Consider the following 20,554-nt stretch of genomic DNA (forward strand, 5'->3'; position numbering starts at 1 on the left):
TATATATATATATATATATATATATATATATATATGGCAAATGTTTTTTTAAACAATATTGCATTCTTTTGATTGAAGGTGAACATCGTAATGTAAAATGTAGGAAACGCGTTCTATATAATGAAATATTATATGCAAAAACAACATGAAGGGATAAATGTATATAGCACAGAGGTCCATAAATATTTTAAAGTAAGATTTTTCTTCCAAGAAATATTTCCAAAAGAAAGTTAATATCACGTTACTTGCAGCATCACGTTCAAAGATGTGCTTAAACAAAAAATATAAAACTTAGACGAGCTCGAAGTATACGAATACAAAAAGGTGTGAAGAGATCTAGAGTGCGAGATCTCGTCATCAGAGGCAATGCAAAAACAAAGAGACTAGTCTCAAGTGAAGGACCACTTGGAAGTCCACGGCATTCATCATAGACAGGAGTATTTCTGTCATCGAGGAAGCTATGTCAAAGAAACACCTCATTTGCGACAAACATAGTAACACACGTTAAGACTTGTATTCTGGAATGTGTGGCGAAAACTACGAAAAATGAAATTTTTTGATGCAGCTGGACAAATTTCTTTCTTTGTTAAAGCAATCCATCTATTTATACACTTCCTTGTATTGAACCATATACATATGTGTTTGTGTGTATGTAAAATATTATGAAAGATGTTCAAATGCTCACACGTGTAGGCGCTGTGGTCTGTACTCTGTGTCAATAATCGCGTCTGAAAAAATCGTGTTTCGTTGCAAGATTGCAAAGCACATTCCCCGTTAAAATAATACGCCCATTTAAACCATACAAGTGTTGTGCAACTTACGTGAAGAAAACAACATAGTATCTTTTGATACCTAGGTAAATTCTATCTGCACTGAAACGCCGGTTTACGTGTTGATTTTGAAAAAAAATTGTATAAATTATAGTTTAATCATAAAACCAGAATTATCAAAGAGAAAATAAATTTTAGTGAAACATTGAATATTCATCATTGAATATTCTTGAAACCAACAACGTTTCTTTTTAATTCATTTCATCAATGACTTTTAGGCCCGGCATGGCCAGGTGGTTAGGGCGCTTGACTCGTAATCTGAGGGTCGCGGGTTCGAATCTCCGTCCTACCAAAAATGCTTGCTCTTTCAGTCGTGAGGGCGTTATAATGTGACGGTCAATCCCACTACTCGTTGGTAAAAGAGTAGCCCAATGATGATTAGCTGCCTTCCCTTTCACTACTAAATTAGGGACGGCTAGCACAGACAATCCTCGTGTAGCTATGCACGAAATTCAAAACAAACCAAACCAATCAATGACTTTCTCATCGAAAATACGCTTAGTAGCATTGGTATTACTGGAAAGTATATTTCCACCAATCATTAGAAAAATGGAACGACCAAGGAAGTTGTTTTCAATCTTGCACATTTACATTCGATATTTTATCTTTAACTCTTCCACTGTCATATTTAATGATGAACAACTTTCCCAGACCCAGGTTTATTTTTAAATACACAACAAAATCCACACATTATACGTGTTTCAACATTATCTGTAAGTTTAACCTGGTTAACTTGTGAAACTGATACTTTTCCCTTATGGTGACGCAAAATACTAAACTCCTTCGTTGTGAATATCATAGTTTTAATGACTAAAACCAAAGTTATATATTTGCCCATGGCAGTGGTCTGGTTGTGGGGGACGTATATGTGCAATAAAAGTTAAATATTTATATAACCTAGAAAATTTGTCTTTTAAGGTTTGAAGAATAATGTTATGGCAATATAGTATATTCAACTGTCTTCATAATAGAAAGTGTATTAGTTAACCATTACATGTACCCAATTACAAACCAGAAATTACAAGTTCGATTAAACCTATCATTTTGTACTTTACCACACGTAATATTTCAACGTAATTCTACCTACAATTTTAATTTCATGATTCTCCATACCATTTAATTCATTCGTGAAATAATGGTGTCTTTACACAGAAGCAAATATATTTTCAAATAGAAATTATTTTTAAGCAACAGAGTATAAAAATTATTAGCGCAACATATACATTCTTAATAACATTTTCTCTGCTTATTAATGAGTCAGCATTTCACAGTACTAACAAACAATATGTTAAACTTATTTTAAAAAACTAATAGTGATAAGAATAGTCTATATGTGAAAATTAAAACTAAAAAGGTTACCGCTCTTCAAGTTTGATTGCTAAAGCAAAATATTACGTTGTTAGTTTCACCATTGTGGTTTGTAACCAGATACGTGATTAAGCAGCATTTCTGCTATCTCTGCTCAGCTGGGATCCTTTTGCTGACGAGAGATTTTGTTTAATACAATAGCTTTTCAAACCGAGAGGAATACATCAGTAGAAATGTAACTTTCAACTCTCATTTTATTTCTCTCTTTTTTTTTTTAACAACCGCTCTTGTTACTAAAGTCTGGTAGTGTAGAACGAAGAAATCTTTCACCTAAAGTCTGGTAGTGTAGAACGAAGAAATCTTTCACTTAAAGTCTGGTAGTGTAGAACGAAGAAATCTTTCAGTCCTCGAGTTTTAATAATCCGAGTTTATTGTCAAAAGAACAACTTACGAGATATCCGAAGAAAATAATGTACCTACACCAAAATCAAAAATCTGCCATGATTTTTGTAACACATTATATTCACAAATGATATAAAAATACCTCAGGCACTAAAACCTGCTTTATTTTGCTTTAAGTACCAAATAATACGCTATTTATACAATCATATGTAACATTTACTCATCTATGATCGAACATAATGTTTGGTTTTATTCATGTACTATATTTTTCTTGTTTTCAGACCTAAACCTTTTTTGAAAAAATAACTCATTTCGTACTTTATTTTTCAGTTCAATTCTTTTAGAAGGTCATTTGGCCTTAATATTCGCAATATTCTCCAGTGAGATACAGCTATTTTAACTTATTTTGCAATTTCATACATTACAAGAATCTAATGTAATTTCTTTGCAATTCGTGTTAGTTTTCATTCTTTGTTTCTATAAAACAGTCGTTGCAAAAGACATTTTGAAGTGGGAAGCTTGAGATACTTGTTTCATCTTATTTCTCAAATCAGCCATACTATGATTTACTTTCTATTGTTCTTTGCACACTTTTTTTGTAAAACGTTCGGATATTTAGCGTATCTCCTTACAATAGGTTGAATGACAGTTGAATTATTAGAACTGGAACTATGCCAGTTTGCTGTCCATATTTTTTTCCTTTTATTTTCTTTCATTAACCTTTAGAGAAACTACTTTTGTGGTTTTTATGTTGTCAAAAGAAAACATCTGCTCCATTGTGTATAATTCTGTAGAAAATGAGACATTAAACATCTCAAAGCAAATAGTCTTAGTTTTCAGTATACTCCAGAAAAATTAATTAAACTGTCTTATATTGTATATGTCCCTGATTATAATTATTACAGTCATTACTTATAGCAATTACGTTTATGAGGAACTGGTGAAAATCTAAGATGTATATTATACAGGGTAATACAACTATTCCATTATTTTTCTAAGTATTTCCCTTAGAGCTCTTCGATATGTGCACCGTTCATACCAAACACAATGTCACGGCTCTTCGATATGTGCACCGTTCATACCAAACACAATGTTACGGCTCTTCGATATGTGCACCGTTCATACCAAACACAATGTCACGGTTCTTCGATATGTGCACCGTTCATACCAAACACAATGTCACGGCTCTTCGATATGTGCACCGTTCATACCAAACACAATGTCACGGCTCTTCGATATGTGCACCGTTCATACCAAACACAATGTTACGGCTCTTCGATATGTGCACCGTTCATACCAAATACAATGCCACGGTTCTTCGAAATGTACACCATTCATACCAAACACAATGTCACGGTTTTTCGAAATGTACACCGTTCATACCAAACACAATGTCACGGCTCTTCGAAATGTGCACCGTTCATACCAAACACAATGTCACGGCTCTTCGATATGTACACCGTCCATACCAAACACAATGTCACGGTTCTTCGAAATGTGCATCGTTCATACCAAACACAATGTCACAACAGAATAACTTCCACTCGGTCTTGCAGAGTTAATGATACCTTAGTCAATAATCGTAACAAATTGTGAGGGAAATTAAACATGATTTTGAAAAACATGGTAAGGGCGAGACTTTGAAACGACATAGTGGTGTGCGACCTTTCATCACCCTGCACAGCACAATATACTGTATGAAACACTTATTCTGATAAACGAACACAGATCATATTTAGCTTTATAAAAGTTTTGCACTGCATCAGTTTGTACGGAAGATAAAAAGGAAGTACTGGCAAGATCAGTACAAGTTGAAGAGGGGTTAAAATACAGGGATCAAATTTCAAGAAATACATGTTAGCGTGATGAGACAAAACAATGTTGTCATGTGAATATGTTGTTTGTTTCTTGAAATTCACGCAAAGCGACTCGTGTTTGAAATCCCCTTACTTGATTTTGATTGTTATCATATTCATAAAATATTGGTTATCAGTTTGAAAACCTGTGGACCAGTTACTCTAACACATTATTTAACGATAACACCGATAGTATGTGAGAGAAAATTACAATATTTTAATTAATATTTTAAGTAGGCAGTATAAATACAGCTTATAAATTCGATAATAATAGTATTTTAACAAATAATAAGGTCTATGTTATACATTGAATACGAAGAAGTATGTATATTGTTTAGTAGGTATATTTTTAAAAGTAACTATAGTAAAAGAAAGCTAAAAATACAAAATGTGAAGTGTGTGTCTGCATTACTGATCCTAATGTTGCCACCTTAGCTCAGATTTCTGAATCTCAGGCTGATTTATCTATTTCATAATCTAATGAACCAAGATTATTATTTGTGTAGATACAGCTAGGTCTGAAATAAAAATATGGTGAATTACCTACTCAATATCTGAATGATAAATAGATGGATAAAATAATTATCCTTATCACACTCCGCGTATTGTTGATAATTACATACTCCTGGCTTTAACAATGTATTGTTGATAATTACATACTCCTGGCTTTAACAATGTATTGTTGATAATTAAATACTCCTGGCTTTAACAATGTATTGTTGATAATTACATACTCCTGGCTTTAACAATGTATTGTTGATAATTAAATACTCCTGGCTTTAACAATGTATTGTTGATAATTACATACTCCTGGCTTTAACAATTGTTCTATTGTACTTAGTAAAATAAACTGCTCTTCTATTAATGTTATTAAATAATAACAACAGTGTTGTTGGATTTAATTTTATATAACTTAATTTGATATCTTATTTCTAATGAAGACAGAATTTCACCGTTACTTCACAGTAGTTGTTCGAAACGGCGTTTTAATGTTGAGTAATGGTGACAGTGTTGTTCCGTTTTGCCATATTTGTACAATTTCTAATAGGGTTAGACATTTACTACTCTATATGTATCACCTCCACACTATAGCTGCAGATCAAACGAACGTAAGGCTAATTTACTTTTAATAGTTATTTAAGATAAAAATACGCAGTATAAGTAAATTGATCCAAGTTATTTATTATATTCGAAAAATAATTCAAAACTAATTACAATATCTATAAGAAATTAAGAAGAAGAATAATTGGGCCATAAATGAATAAAAAAAAAAAACAATCCTAGAATTTAACTTTCCGTTGTTTTCACTCTTTAGCGCTCTCTCATCATGCGATGGTGTTTAAAAATATATATTAACATTTATTACAGCTTCCCAGTTGCAACTAGATAACTATTATCATTTAGTATACAGCACCTCACCCTTTACCCAACAAAACAATTCACATCAGCCAAAAACAACCGAGTTTCATACCCTTCGCTTGAATTTTCTTTATTCTATCATTTTCACGTACACCATTTAAGCTTCGCTTTCTTGCAGACATTATATATATATATTAGATCGATAAATCCTGGTTTATTTGAAACAATTGTACGCGGTCAGGCAAACAAACTCACGTAGACGTAACTTTATTTAATAAACCTACACATACGTAACTTTATTTAATAAACCTACACATACGTAACTTTATGTAATAAACTTACACATACGTAACTTTATGTAATAAACCTACACATACGTAACTTTATTTAATAAACCTACACATACGTAACTTTATGTAATAAACTTACACATACGTAACTTTATGTAATAAACCTACACATACGTAACTTTATTTAATAAACCTACACATACGTAACTTTATGTAATAAACTTACACATACGTAACTTTATGTAATAAACCTACACATACGTAACTTTATGTAATAAACGTACACGTAAAGCACAATAGTGTACAAAACATGAAACAGTTATGATCGTTCAGTGTATGACACGGTTTTACGAATTTAAACAAAGAATCTCACATAAACGATGAATAAAACCCGTACTAAAGAAAAAAGTAGATAAAAGGTGTTTATAGTAGCTTTCCTCAAATAAACCGAATCTAAATTATTTCAGAGTAAAGTAAATATAATTCTGTAATGAAGGCAAACTTAGCGAATATGCAGAAACGTCTGAAAGCGTGTTCACAAGGAGATAATCATATGGTTTCGAACGAACAGCACAGGCGTATTTTAGACATAGATAAGTCAATAAAGCCCATAGAAATTGTATTTAGTGTAATTTTTAGGAAACTACATGCGGGTTAAGTTTTGTTTGTGTGAAATATTTTGTAAAAAAAAAAATTCAAGTTGAAGCCGATACCAGTCGTCACGTGATGACAAAATTATGTCATCGTCTACCATACTCGTTCCATTGTAAAGTTTGACCAGGTAAAAAACAGGTAAGGTTATTCTGATTTGAAAAGCTAATATGCAATCCGGGCATTTCGGACAAAGACTTTTCGAACGATACGCGATTTGTAGCGTTTGACTGAGAAATTTGCAAGAAAAGTTCCGGACAGACATACGCAAGCATCTTATCTATATAGCTTACCCATTGTCCCGGCTCATGGTCAGAAACTTTCATTAAAGTGGTTGTCTTTATTTGGTCGATCACATAGACACGGAAAGGTTATATACGAATTGAAATTGAGAATAAAATGCGTATAATTCAGAATTTGTGCTGAAAGCTAGACAAAGGATTAGCTGTGTATAACATTCCCCAATTTTGAACTGATAGACTAGAGAGAAGTCAGTCAAAAGCATCCACCACTAACTCTTGTTTGGCCGAATGGTAAGGAGTTGATTACCACTCGTATAGTGCGCCCACGGTCCATAAGTGCAGAGCACATTTTTTGCAGAACCGTGAACTCGAACAGGCTAACCACTAAGAAATGCGCTGATGTCACTTGTTTAGCTTTGCGCAAATATGAAACGAATTAAAAATGAAATGCTCCCCATGTGGAATTACTAAAGAAGTTCAGAATTAAGAAGATAAAGGAAGTTTTTAGTACTTACCCCCAAAATAAAAACTTGAAAGGGATTGGCGGTGGGTGGTGTTGACTAGCTGCCTTTCTTCTAGTCTACCACTGCTAAATTATGAACGGTTAGCGTAGATAGCTTTCGTGTAGCTTAGCGCGAAATTAAAAACAACCAAACAAACTTTTACTGTCAATTTGACAATTTAACAAAATTATTTCTTCTGGTAACAGTAACAAAACAATTAGCACAAAAAGTAATTTTTGGTTCTAACGTGTACATTTATTTGGTTAGTGATTTTATGTAACCTGCTGACCTGAAATTGTTTGTTTGGTGAATTTTGAGCAAAACCACTCGAGAGATATCTACGCTAGCCGTCCCTAATTTAAAAGTGATATACAACCACTCACCACCAACTATTGGACTACTCTTTGCCAAAAAAAAAACAACACAAAAAACTGGGATTGACCGTCACACTATAACACCCCCAAGGCTAACAAGATGGCAATGTTTAGTGACAGGATTCGAACCCGCGAACACAGGGACTGTGAGGGAAAATATCGTACCATTACTCTGGTTACTTCTGATAACAACTTGATATTTCATTTCAAAATCAATAAATATTCTAATAATGGCTGAAGACGGCTTGAATGGGTAATGAAGAAAAACTGTAATATAAGTTTAACATAACAGCAAATGTACAACGTTTCGACAAGGTTTTTTCATCATCAGGTGTGAATATTCGTGTGAATGAAATATTTTGTTGTATAGATATACACATTAATGTACTACTTAGTGGCATAGTTTTGACAAAAACTCCAGGATATACGTAAGTGGTAAATTCACGTTCTTCTATCTACGCATCAGATCCTAATAATGTGTCTTCGCGTTATTCGGTCGTGTAAAAAGATGGAAGTCGCGAGAGTGCAAAAGGGAAGAAACTGAGAGTTTTAACCCCCCTCTCCTCCATGGATAAGTGCTTGATCCTTAGTATTTTTTCTATTGATTGAAAACAGGCGAAAGAGGTTAAACATTCTTCCAGAAGAACGACAAAAATGCCTATTACACATGACAGATTATTCGTTAAAACAGGACCGTGAAAATCGCATTTCCTAAGATTATGTGTTTTGGAGAACCATAGTTTACACCGATGAAGTAGTAAAAAAAACCGAAAAACGTACAAATAATTCCAAACACATATCTCAAAATTCCGCTATTTTCTAACATTCCTGGAGTAGCATAATTCATTAAAATGCTGCTATTTTCTAACATTGCGACGCTGTTATTATGATTCCTGGAGTAACATAATTCATTAAAATGCTGCTATTTTCTAATATTGCGACGCTGTTATTATGATTCCTGGAGTAACATAAAGCTGCTTAAGGTTTTAGTTTTAATGAATTATTTTTCTCCAGGAATTATAATAACAGCGTCGCAATATTAGGAAAAAGCGGCATTTTAATGAATTGTGTTACTCCAGGAATTATAATAACAGCGTCGCAATATTAGGAAAAAGCGGCATTTTAATGAATTGTGTTACTCCAGGAATCATAACAACAGCGTCGCAATATTAGGAAAAAGCGGCATTTTAATGAATTGTGTTACTCCAGGAATCATAACAGCGTCGCAATGTTAGAAAATAGCAGCATTTTAATGAATTATGTTACTCCAGGAATCATAATAACAGCGTCGCAATGTTAGAAAATAGCAGCATTTTAATGAATTAAGTGCCCTCTAGTGGCACAGCTCTATGTCTGTGAAGTTACAACGCTAGATTCTGGGTTTCGATACCCGTGGTGAGTAGAGTACAGATAGCTCATTGTGTAGCTTTGTGCTTAATTACAAACAAACAAACAGTTTTAAGTAGTTTCTTTATTTTTTTTCCTCTGCTACAGAAAAAAAAAATCAATTCATCAAATTCATAGTTCAGATCTATTTTATATGATTTATAAAAATAGTGCAAAGTCAAATTATGACCTTACCCTTTTTATATGATTTAGATTTTTATTGGTAAAAAATATTGTTTTTATCTCACTCTCATTACAGTAAGTGCTTGGGGTAAAAATGTGAAAATATAAAAAAAAAACATACAATTTTCTGCGCATTCTTGTTTAGTTTTAACTGTGCAAAAATGTGTTAGATAGCTGGTAAATGCGTTTCGTTGTTCTAGTTAACGAAGCAACTATATACAAGTTTCTTCTTAGTCACAAGAATGGCACGAATCTGGATGCGTCATTCCTTTCTCGTTGCATCCAGAGGATAGAAATGGAATGCAATATTTTTATGGAAGCGATAATATTGCAAGATATGCAATTACGTACGTTCAACAAGATCCTAGATTTAATAACCATCTTGTACGAATTTTACTCCTTTTTTTTCTGTTACGAAAAAAAAATTGGATATTTATCAGAAATGTAATTTTTCTCTTACATAATGCAACGTATATTTCTACATCTTTCAAAGATGAATAAAATAAGAGCTATCGGCTAATGCGTTTGTTACAAGGGATTTCTTTTGAGTTTAAGTTCCGAGAAGTCGCAGTAATAGTAATATAAATATTTGTACATCTACATATATGAAAAGTTTTCCTGGATACTAAAAAATGTAGTATAGCTACACAGTTTTAAAATTGCCCAAACATAACAATGTTCATAAATTTAAAACAAAATAGACGCTACAATTCACTATACTAAGAAAAGTCAAAATATCATATAACACATAATAATAGGCTTAAACAAGCGAACTGCCTGTGTAAACTGTCTCATCCCATTAAAGAAATATTCAAAGAAATTTTTTAAAGGTATAATGCTCATTTCTGCATCAAACCATTTCAATATTTCGTTTGCTTTTTTTTTTAATTGATATAGAAAACAACAGAGAGGGATATCGAAACCTTTTTTTATTTTTTGACTGAAATAACTTTCTATATTCATAATTCAGCTTACAATTGATAGAATTAATACTAATTTATGATCCAAACAGCCCCCTCGTTATTATGAAGAGGGCTTTGTTTGTTTGTTTTGAATTTCGCGCAAAGCTACACGAGGGCTATCTGCGCTAGCCGTCCCTAATTTAGCAGTGTAAGACTAGAGGGAAGGCAGCAGCTAGTCATCACCACCCACCTCCAAATTTTGGGCTAGACTTTTACCAACGAATAGTAGGTTTGCCCGTCACTTTATAACGTCCCCACGGCTGAAAGGGCGAGCATGTTTGGTGTGACGGGGACTCGAACCCGCGACCCGCATATTGCGAGTCGAGCTCTCTAACTACCTGGCCATGCCGGGCCGAAGAGGGCTTTGAGTATCATATTCAGTCGTGTGAATAAATCTTCATTGACTTTCAATTTCTTTTGCTTTATGGATAAAACAAAAGAATATTATCCCTAATAACACTTTTAAGTAAGAGGTTCGGCGTAAAAATCAAAAGTATGTATTATCTTTTTATTTTGAAATAATAATACTATCATAGTTTTTTTTATGCGTTATACAAACGAAAGCAAGCTTTGTTATCTACGTGTCAAGCGAGACTTAAGAAGCGCTGTGTCACTCTCAAATGAAAAAGTATTCCTGTTAAATAATTAACTACTTTTCGAATCACCACCAAACTTACGTCGTGATATAAGTGGCTAATATGACAGCTTGCGATCAATATTCAGATAGACACGTGCAAGTACAACCGTATGGTACTGAGAGAGAGGATAATTCTAAAATAAAATTAGCTGCATATCATGAATAAGTTAACGAAATTTTGTCGAAAAACTAAAGTCATGGGTTTTTAAGAATTTTATTAAACTTGAAGAGATTTGATTTGAAGCTACTGAATATAACTTTCGTTTACTAATATAAGATGTTTAGGTGAAAACCCTAACTGGTTTTCTTTTAATCTAGAATAATTATCGAAAGATGCCGTCGAAATCACAAATACACAATGAAAAAAAACAAAAAAAAAAACGTTAGAAGCTCTAAAGGATATTACTGAGTCATTCACATCTTTGTTTCGTATCTCCAAGCAACTAGGTGTATTTGTTATTTCTGTATACATACACAGAAAATAGTGCATGTTTCATCAAAAAAAGTTGTATATAAGAGTGGAAGTTGTACCCAGAAAACTCCGTGGTATTGGAAATATAAATTAAAAGTATATTCTCACAAATTTTGTCGAAAATGTCAATGAAACTTATAGTAACGTTTTATATTGATGAAAAAATGATATAACTTCAAAAGATCCTACTGCGGTGTTACAGTTAAGGCTACTGATATTTTCAAAATAATAATGTTAATTTAATACAGAGTAATCGATCTCTTCCTGATAATAATGTTAAATTTGATACAGAGTAATCGATCTGTTCCTGATAATAATGTTAAATTTAATACAGAGTAATCGATCTGTTCCTGATAATAATGTTAAATTTAATACAGAGTAATCGATCTGTTCCTGATAATAATGTTAAATTTAATACAGAGTAATCGATCTGTTCCCGATAATAATGGTAAATTTAAAACAGAGTATTCGATCTGTTCCTGATAGTAATGTTAAATTTGATACAGAGTAATCGATCTGTTCCTGATAATAATGTTAAATTTGATACAGAGTAATCGATTTGTTCCCGATAATAATGTTAAATTTAATACAGAGTAATCGATCTGTTCCCGATAATAATGTTAAATTTAATACAGAGTAATCGATCTGTTCCCGATAATAATGTTAAATTTAATACAGAGTAATCGATCTGATCCTGATAATAATTTTAAATTTAATACAGAGTAATCGATCTGATCCTGATAATAATTTTAAATTTAATACAGAGTAATCGATCTGTTCCTGATTGAGAATATTTTAAGCATTTTTTTCTCAAATTAATCTAAAATGTGTTTTCTCTCCCTCCCTCACACACAAATCTCACATCAGGTTGAACAGTAAATTAACATTTTCGTGCACAGGATTCTGAAACAATCTGCCATAAAAAAAACAAAAACGATCTGTATTCTCCAGATAGAAATAAACTTTTCATTTCAGCCGACGTTTCGAATTTGTGGTCTCGTCAAGGCTAACAGTACAAAGTTTCTTTTTTTATTATTATCTGGAGAGTAAAGTTGATCCCTTTCTAGCCTTATAGCTAAAATGTTCAATTCCCTCCAGTATGCATTACAAATTCAGAATAACACAACAGAATTGCAATAGAAATATTTTAATAAGCTCACAAATAATTTAAAAATGTATACTTAGTTTTATGTGGACTTAAGCGCACAAACACACATATACATATATATAAATGTGTGTGTGTGTGTGTAAAATAAGAAAATAATAGCGTCAGGCAAGACTTTGAGTCAAATTATACGAAACATGCGTCTGTATCATAGGAGCTGTATAACAATAGACCATTTTTGTTAAACCTTGAGATGAGTGGTTTATAATTTTAATCATTTTTGTCCGTAAACACACACAATCTATCAACTAACATAGTAATTTGCCGTACTTCTACAGAACAAAAAGTCACAAAAATCGTAAATTATCGTTAATATTTTCACGATATACTATTGCTTTTCGTTTCAGTTAGGTTCCGTTTTACGTTTATGTTAAAAGTTTGGTCTGTTCGATAGACACATTTGTAGGGTACAGGGTGACAATGTACGAGAGACTGGACCGAAATTACTAATATTTTGTTTTTCATTTAACACGTAAAGTGAACAGGTACGACAAAACAAAAGTGCTTTTAGCTAAAGAAATATAAAGATATACAAAATTCAAATAGTATCTACAGCTAAGAAAGCTGTTGTTTAAGAGAGTTTCGGTAGAGGAGACAGTAACTGATTGATGTACTGCATCTGCCTTAGAAAATTTTGAAGGATGTTTCCAACTGCTAGCGCAGATCTTCATGCCTTGATTCTGTTATTAATAGAAAATGTGTTCCGTCGAGTGCAACAAAGGTGATTTTATCATATAATCATTTTGTCAATGCACATTTGATAACATAATAACAGAAACATAAACAAATGTATATATTTATATAATACAGTTAGTACTAAAACACAAGCTTAATATTAAAATTCAATAATTCATTTGACTTATACTAAACTGATAGTTTAATATTAACATTAATTAGCTGATTATGGAATTTTTAATTGTATTTTTGTTATTTATTTTTATATTTACAAAGAGCATTAATTATGTTTAAAACTGGTAATAAAACTAGGTTAGTTCAAATTTCTTTATTACTACTGATTACTGATGAAGTTAGTAAATATTTTAAAATGTGCAGAATATTACATCAAGCTTGTATCATTAATATTATATAGAACTCGTAAACTTAACCCTCCGAATCTTATGTGTGTGTCTTTATCACCAATTTGGCTGGCTCGATTTGCAAAGTAACTGCAAACTGTTCGATAGTTTAACCTTTTGATTGCGCTGCTTTAAACACGCGCGGAATTTTTGCGAGCCGTACACTATGCAGCATTCAACTGCCGGAAGCGGGCAGTACACTATACGGGAAATCGGCAGTCATTGGGTTAAAGATTTTTGTACACTGATATATATATATATATATATCAAACAAGTTTTGATTTGTTGAGCTGTTCTTGTATACATTTACAGAAAATCATTTTCAATAATGAGTACAAGTATGAACGTGAAGTAGAACAAGAAGGTTTGTTTGTTTGTTATGGATTTCGCGCAAAGCTACACGAGGACTATCTGCACTAGCCGTCCCTAATTTAGCTGTGTAAGACTAGATGGAAGGCAGTTAGTCATTATCACCCACCATCAACTCTTGGGCTACTCTTTTGCCAACGAATAGTGGGACTGATCGCCACAAATAGCGCCCCCACGGCTGAAAGGGTGAGTATGTTTGGTGGGACAAGAAGGACTGAGAATAAACTTTTAAGTAACAACAAAAATGTCAATAGTTCCTATTTATGTTACTATTTTATAAGGTAGTTTATAACTTTAAATCAAATATTAACTGTTTTGGCAAGGGAATTAATAAAAACGTATAGCATTCAAAAACTCGATATCTTTAAAGAATATCCAAGATAAAATTAAATAGCCGCTGAAAATGTGGAATGTTGAAAATTATATTAACAGATTTGCGCTTACAACTGTATACATTTGTTACAAACATTCCGGACAAATGAAACAAAAATGGTTTAGGCTATTAAGAATAATATTATAATGTATGATATGATATATAATATGTTACATAAACATAAATAGATATCTGATAGCAAACTAACAAACTTATTTACACGAGTATTTAGTTAAGGTGCTTAAACTCGCAATCTGCATGTTGCGGGTTCGAATCCCCGTCACACCAAACATGCTCGCCCTTTCAGCCGTGGAGTCAATATAAACTGTCAGTTAATCCCTGTATTCGTTCGTACAAGAGTAGATCAAGAGTTGATGGTGGGTGGTATTGACTAGCTGCTTTCCCTCTAGCCTATTACTGCTAAATTAGGGACGGATAGTGCAGATAGCCCTCGAGTAGCTTTGCGAGAAATTCCAAACAAACCAAACTACACGACTATATATTTTTAGGTAACAAACTTGTCTAAAACTTTCTTGACAGTATTTGATAAAACAAAAGATAGATAGATATAAGTAGACTTTATATATTTTTTTCTGTACTTATGGCATTCAATTGTCCACAGGTGAGACTGCTGTAAATGTACGGATTTACCACGCTAAAATTCGGGGTTCGATTCTCGCGGTAGACACCGCAGGTAGCACAATGTGGCTTTTCTCATAAAAAAATTACTCAAACAGCTTTCGAATCATTTGTTTGTTTAATAGAATTGGCTTTATTAATTTATAGGTTACGTTTTAAGATCTAATGAGGTATTTATTGAATATTTTTGTAACTGTCCTTTTAAAAGACAGCTTTCTATACAATGATTTACACAAAATACGACTAAGAAACAATAATATTTTCACTAAAAATAGGTAAATTGAATCTTGAAGAAAGTATTAACAACAGTTAAGCCGTCCTAGTTCTATGAATATCATTCCGACAAAGAATAAACACGCAAGAACACTAAGCTAACTCATAATAAAAAAGCCACTTGATCAAAGTAAACTATAAAAATTACGCTTAAAGTTTATCACTACTTGATCAAAGTAAACTATAAAAATTGTTTTTGTTTTAAAATGGTCTTGGCTGATGCTAGTAAGTTTATTACTTATTACCTTATTGTGACATTTTGTAGATTTTCATTTTCATATACTTATTATTAAATACGAGCTTCATCTTCCATCCTGGCCAACTAGAAAATGAAATATAAGTGTTAAGTGTGAAAATTAGTTACATGATTATTAGTGAAGTCATTTGTGTTTATAGTAGCCCGCTTTAACCAGATGGAAAGGTTTCGGCACGTGAAGAGAAGGAAATTTGTAACGTGATATCTGGTATGGGTGAAACCGAAAAAATTGTAACGTGATATCTGGTATAGGTGAAACCGAAAGAAAAGGATGTGCCAATCAAGAGGAATATATTTTTGTGTGTGCGATTGTTTAAATTGTATGCATTTTTTATAGTTCAAACAATATTTTTGAGTCGTTGAGGCCTATTTTAAATACTGATTGATACACTTTCTACACTGCAAGAGATCGTTTGTATTGTTCATCTAATTACCTTGGTGATGTTTACATCGTTTTTCATTATGTTCGTTGGATAATTGTTTGTTTGTTTGTTTGTTTGCAATTAAGCACAAAGCTACACATTGGGCTATCTGTGTTCTGCCCACCACTGGTATCGAAACCCGGATTCTAGCGTTGTATGTCCGAAGACATACCGCTGTGCCACTTGGGGGCTGGTTGAAGAAGGTAGAAATAATGAGCACGAGGTTGTAGATCTGTTTCTCGGATGGGATAACGGTAAGTTTAAGGACTTACAGTGCTAAAATTCAGGGTTCGGTTTCCCTCGGTGGATAAATCAGATAGTCTAATGTGGCTTTGCTCTAAAACAAATAAAGTCTTGCAACTCCTTTCATTACGAGAATTAAAGGAAGAAAAAAATTGAAGTGTTTTAATATCTTTCTTTTGTTTTATCAATTCGCCTTCACAAAGTTTTGCAGTAATTCGCTTCTGAAAAATTAATATAGGTGTAAATAGGTTTATTATTTTGTTGTCAGGGGTGACGAAACAATACGAGATGTCTGAATCAAGAACAATAAACTTTATAGCTATATGTATATATTTAACATATTATAAAGCATACGTTTGCATATCATCCATTCAGTGTTTACACACTAGATTAATTGAATTTTGAATATAAATAAATAAATAAAGTTGACACGCGATTCCTAGAAAACTGAATTCAATGTCTTACTTTATCGCGAAAGAAATGCATTTTTTAAATATTTGTTATACCAGGAAGGAACAAGAGTAATATACAAAAAACGAATGCCTTAAATATCATTACTTTGAAGTAGACAGGTATATTTTCTTTTATAATGCACTATATACCCTTGAGCTTAGAATCACGGAGAATAAAAAGGACGAATTATGTATATTTAATTTTATTTTTCGCTAAGACACGTTAGCTTATTCAATTATTTTATGATTTTCGGAGCATTCGTAGATTGATCAAAGTAAACTATAAAAATTGCGCTTAAAGTTTATCAAAGTAGTGATAAACTTTAAGCGCAATTTTTATAGTTTACTTTGATCAAGTAGTGATAAACTTTAAGCGCAAATTTTATAGTTTACTTTGATCAAGTAGTGATAAATTTTAAGCGCATACCGCTGTGCCACTGGGGGGCAATATTGGAAAGAAAATATTAAGGTACCAGCGTTTTTGGTTTTTTAGTTTTTCACTATAATTAAAAGCTGTAAAAATCTTCATTGAGTGGAGCTGCTAACTGTTTCAAGACTTGTCAGTAATAAACAGAATATGTCTTTTTCTTTAACTTTTTAAACTAATTACTACTTTTCCGTTCGTTAGAGTAAAATATGTGAAATTTGAAAACTGTGTGTTGCAAGAATAATAATTTGTAAGAATTATATAAAGCAATTATGCTCATTAAATTATATCCCATGTAGTTAATTTAAAATTAATTGTATGGAGAGAGAACAATATTAGCTAAGTGAATAAGTTTGATAGAAGTAAAAAAACAATTAAGAATAATGTCGAAACAGGACAGTTTCATAGAATTATTCTAATGTATTTTGATATTCTTTAAACCATGTGACTATAATTAGCAATATTTATAATATATGCTCAGACTAAAAACCATATAAGAAGGAATTCATTTTGCGGGTTTACATCTTTAGTAGTATTTGCTATAGATGTTTCACGAACCAACATCGTTTTATCATATACCAGTTCTTATTATTTTATCGTAAGTCATAGACTATTAAAAAAATACGCTAATCAACTCATTAAAATACAAAACTTTAAAGAAAGCTCCTATTTGTGACATGACTAATTATTAGAAAATACGCTAACCAAAAGATTAAAATACAAAACGCTAAAACAAAGCTCCTGTTTGTGACATGACTAATTATTAGAAAATACGCTAACCTAAAGATTAAAATAGAAAACGCTAAAACAAAGCTCCTGTTTGTGACATGACTAATTATTAGAAAATACGCTAACCAAAAGATTAAAATACAAAACGCTAAAACAAAGCTCCTGTTTGTGACATGACTAATTATTAGAAAATACGCTAACCAAAAGATTAAAATACAAAACGCTAAAACAAAGCTCTTGTTTGTGACATGACTAGTCAATTATAGACAAAAGCTCCCTTTTGTTTTGTAAACCTTATCAATACCTGTACAAAAACTAAACTGTCAGTCAATCAAAATAATGAAGACAGTCAAAATTTATTAATAATACAGTGATGTGGTGTACACAGTGCAAAAGCATTTCAATTCTGTCGTCCTGTTTAGACTTGTGACTTAGCGGTATATTTGTTTGTTTCTTTGGGGTATCTGTTGTGTCCACTGTGGGAAATCGTACCCCAAATCTTAGAGCTGTAAGTGTGTAAGCTTACCGCATTCACACCGGAGGACACTCAGCGGTATGCCTGATGGCTTATAGCGTTAAAAACCGGGTTTCGACACCCGTGGTGGCCACACGACAGATAGCCTATTGTGTAGTTTTGTGCTTAATAACAAACAAACGGTCGTCCTTCCAAACCAAAAACGTGACAGCTATACGGTCGAATGTGCTGTGATTCTTCAGTTAGAGAAAATCTAAAACCATAATCTTCTATAACTTTTTACTACATATACGTCATAGTAAGTATATATTTTAAAATACTCCTTATTCAAATTACATTGTTTTCATTTATCGCGTGTACCTGTTTTATGATCTATGTATTGTATAAAACATTAAGCAAAACTCTCTAGATTACTGCACCTATATGTTAAAAATGTAAATGTACAGATAATGTAAAGGACTGATGAAATTTCAGCAATTTTATATAATCTTCCCTGTATTCACACCTCAGATTAATTAGTTCTATAAATGTTAAGCTAAACCATTCAAAACTATAACTTCATAGTATATTATTTCACTGTTGAAAAGCTACGTTTTTAGTGTTTTATTCCTCTATTTATCAAAGTTCTCGTATCGCATAAGTATATACGCACACTAGTTTTGCTTATGTTAAAATGTATCTGTTCTTCGATGCTGTTTACTTGTTTCAGCATAAATACTACAAACAAACTTAAGTTTTTGTTTTGTCTAAGAAATGACATTTTTTGACCTGTTCAATGACCTGGAAGGTTCGGATATAGTCTTCCCTCATTTTGAGCTACTTGCCAGAGGGAAGCCAGTCGCTGCCACAATGGCCTTACTTAGCTCTTTGAACCAAATAATGGTATCGATCGAATTAGTATAATGCGGCCACATTTGACGGAGTTAAAACTACTCAATGACACTACGTTTTGAACCTCAGAATTTGCGAGCTGAAGCCCTAAACGCTAACCAATAAATCACACTAGATACTCTTGTCTCTGTTTCATACATTACATTTTCAATTAAAAAAAGAGTATTACCTCAAAAAAGCAATTAGCTATAAAGCAATTCAAATGTTTTTGTCATTGTTCTCCAGAAAATTATCACTGCAAGGTACTGAGTTTTTAATTGCACTTTATAAGAATGGTTCTCTATAGTAATCATGCTAATTCCTACGGCCCTGATTACGCAATATTACCCCAAAACCGCAGTTTTTATTACAAAAAAAAAAACTTCTGCGAAGTGGAGAGGTTAGTCCTAGACCCTACATAATGACAAATTTGTTACAGGCCATCCATTATACGGTATCCATTATATATATATTGGCTTCCAAGACCACGTTTTAACAGACCAAATTCCCAAAATATTCTGTTGTAACTATATCTGGGAACGTGACGGTTATACGGTTGAATGTGCTGTGATTCTAGTTTCTTAGACCATTTTCCGTGACTTCAGTTTTTTTATTATCTTGTTAGCGGTTCCGTGAGATATATGATAACCTTCAACTCGATAGCTTTTTTGGGTCTCTTTCGTAACCACAACCTTTACTTTGCGGATGAGAGCTCTTCATCCAGTTAGGCTGCTTTTGGTTTCATGGCCTGTTGTTATCCTAAATGCTCTACTATGGAACTTTTTGATTCCACTGAGAACATCGAAGGCGACACGCCACTGCAGTACACCATTATTACAAAGTGCGATTAATCTTTTCCTTTATCAAATTTGATAATTAAATCTTTCTAATGTTTAATTTCAGCCTCCATTCTGTACACCGCTGTAGTTGGTGGAAAAGTGGCCCTGCCATGTGACATATCTTCTCCTGCTACCGACGATTCTGCCGCTTTAATTCTGTGGTATAAGGGCGAATCTGCTCAACCAATTTACACGCTCGATGCTCGCAGAGACAGAGTAAACCAAGCTCGACAATCCGTTAGCCCTCAGCTACAAAACCGGGCCTACTTCAACATGATTAACAGACCTGCCTTTCTTCAGCTAGACCCTGTAAGATTAGAAGATGCCGGAGAATATAGATGTCGTATAGATTTTCACAAGGCTCGCACTATCAACACTGTTATAACTCTAAAGGTCATCGGTAAGAATCGTTCTAGATAATTCTTTTGGGCGCATTATCTCCCCCATATTTCCTGGTGTTCAAAACACAAAATATATCATGTATATATATA

The 20,554-nt window shown here is 32.7% G+C and overlaps 1 protein-coding gene across 9 annotated transcripts in view; it reads left to right on the top strand.

Moving 5' to 3' along the window:
• LOC106473645 (kin of IRRE-like protein 3) overlaps window positions 1-20,554 on the top strand; it is a 345,725-nt gene that overhangs the window by 261,286 nt on the left and 63,885 nt on the right. For all 9 annotated transcript variants that reach the window (XR_002614039.1, XR_002614036.1, XR_002614035.1 and 6 more), the window contains one exon: window positions 20,128-20,463. Coding sequence is in view for 1 of the 9 variants with exons in the window: in XM_022403114.1 (XP_022258822.1) it covers window positions 20,128-20,463 (336 nt within the window). In the remaining 8 variants the exon portion in view is untranslated. The remainder of the gene's footprint in view (window positions 1-20,127; window positions 20,464-20,554) is intronic.

The sequence above is a fragment of the Limulus polyphemus genome, unplaced genomic scaffold (assembly GCF_000517525.1).
Source record: "Limulus polyphemus unplaced genomic scaffold, Limulus_polyphemus-2.1.2 Scaffold132, whole genome shotgun sequence".
Lineage (NCBI taxonomy): Eukaryota > Metazoa > Arthropoda > Merostomata > Xiphosura > Limulidae > Limulus > Limulus polyphemus.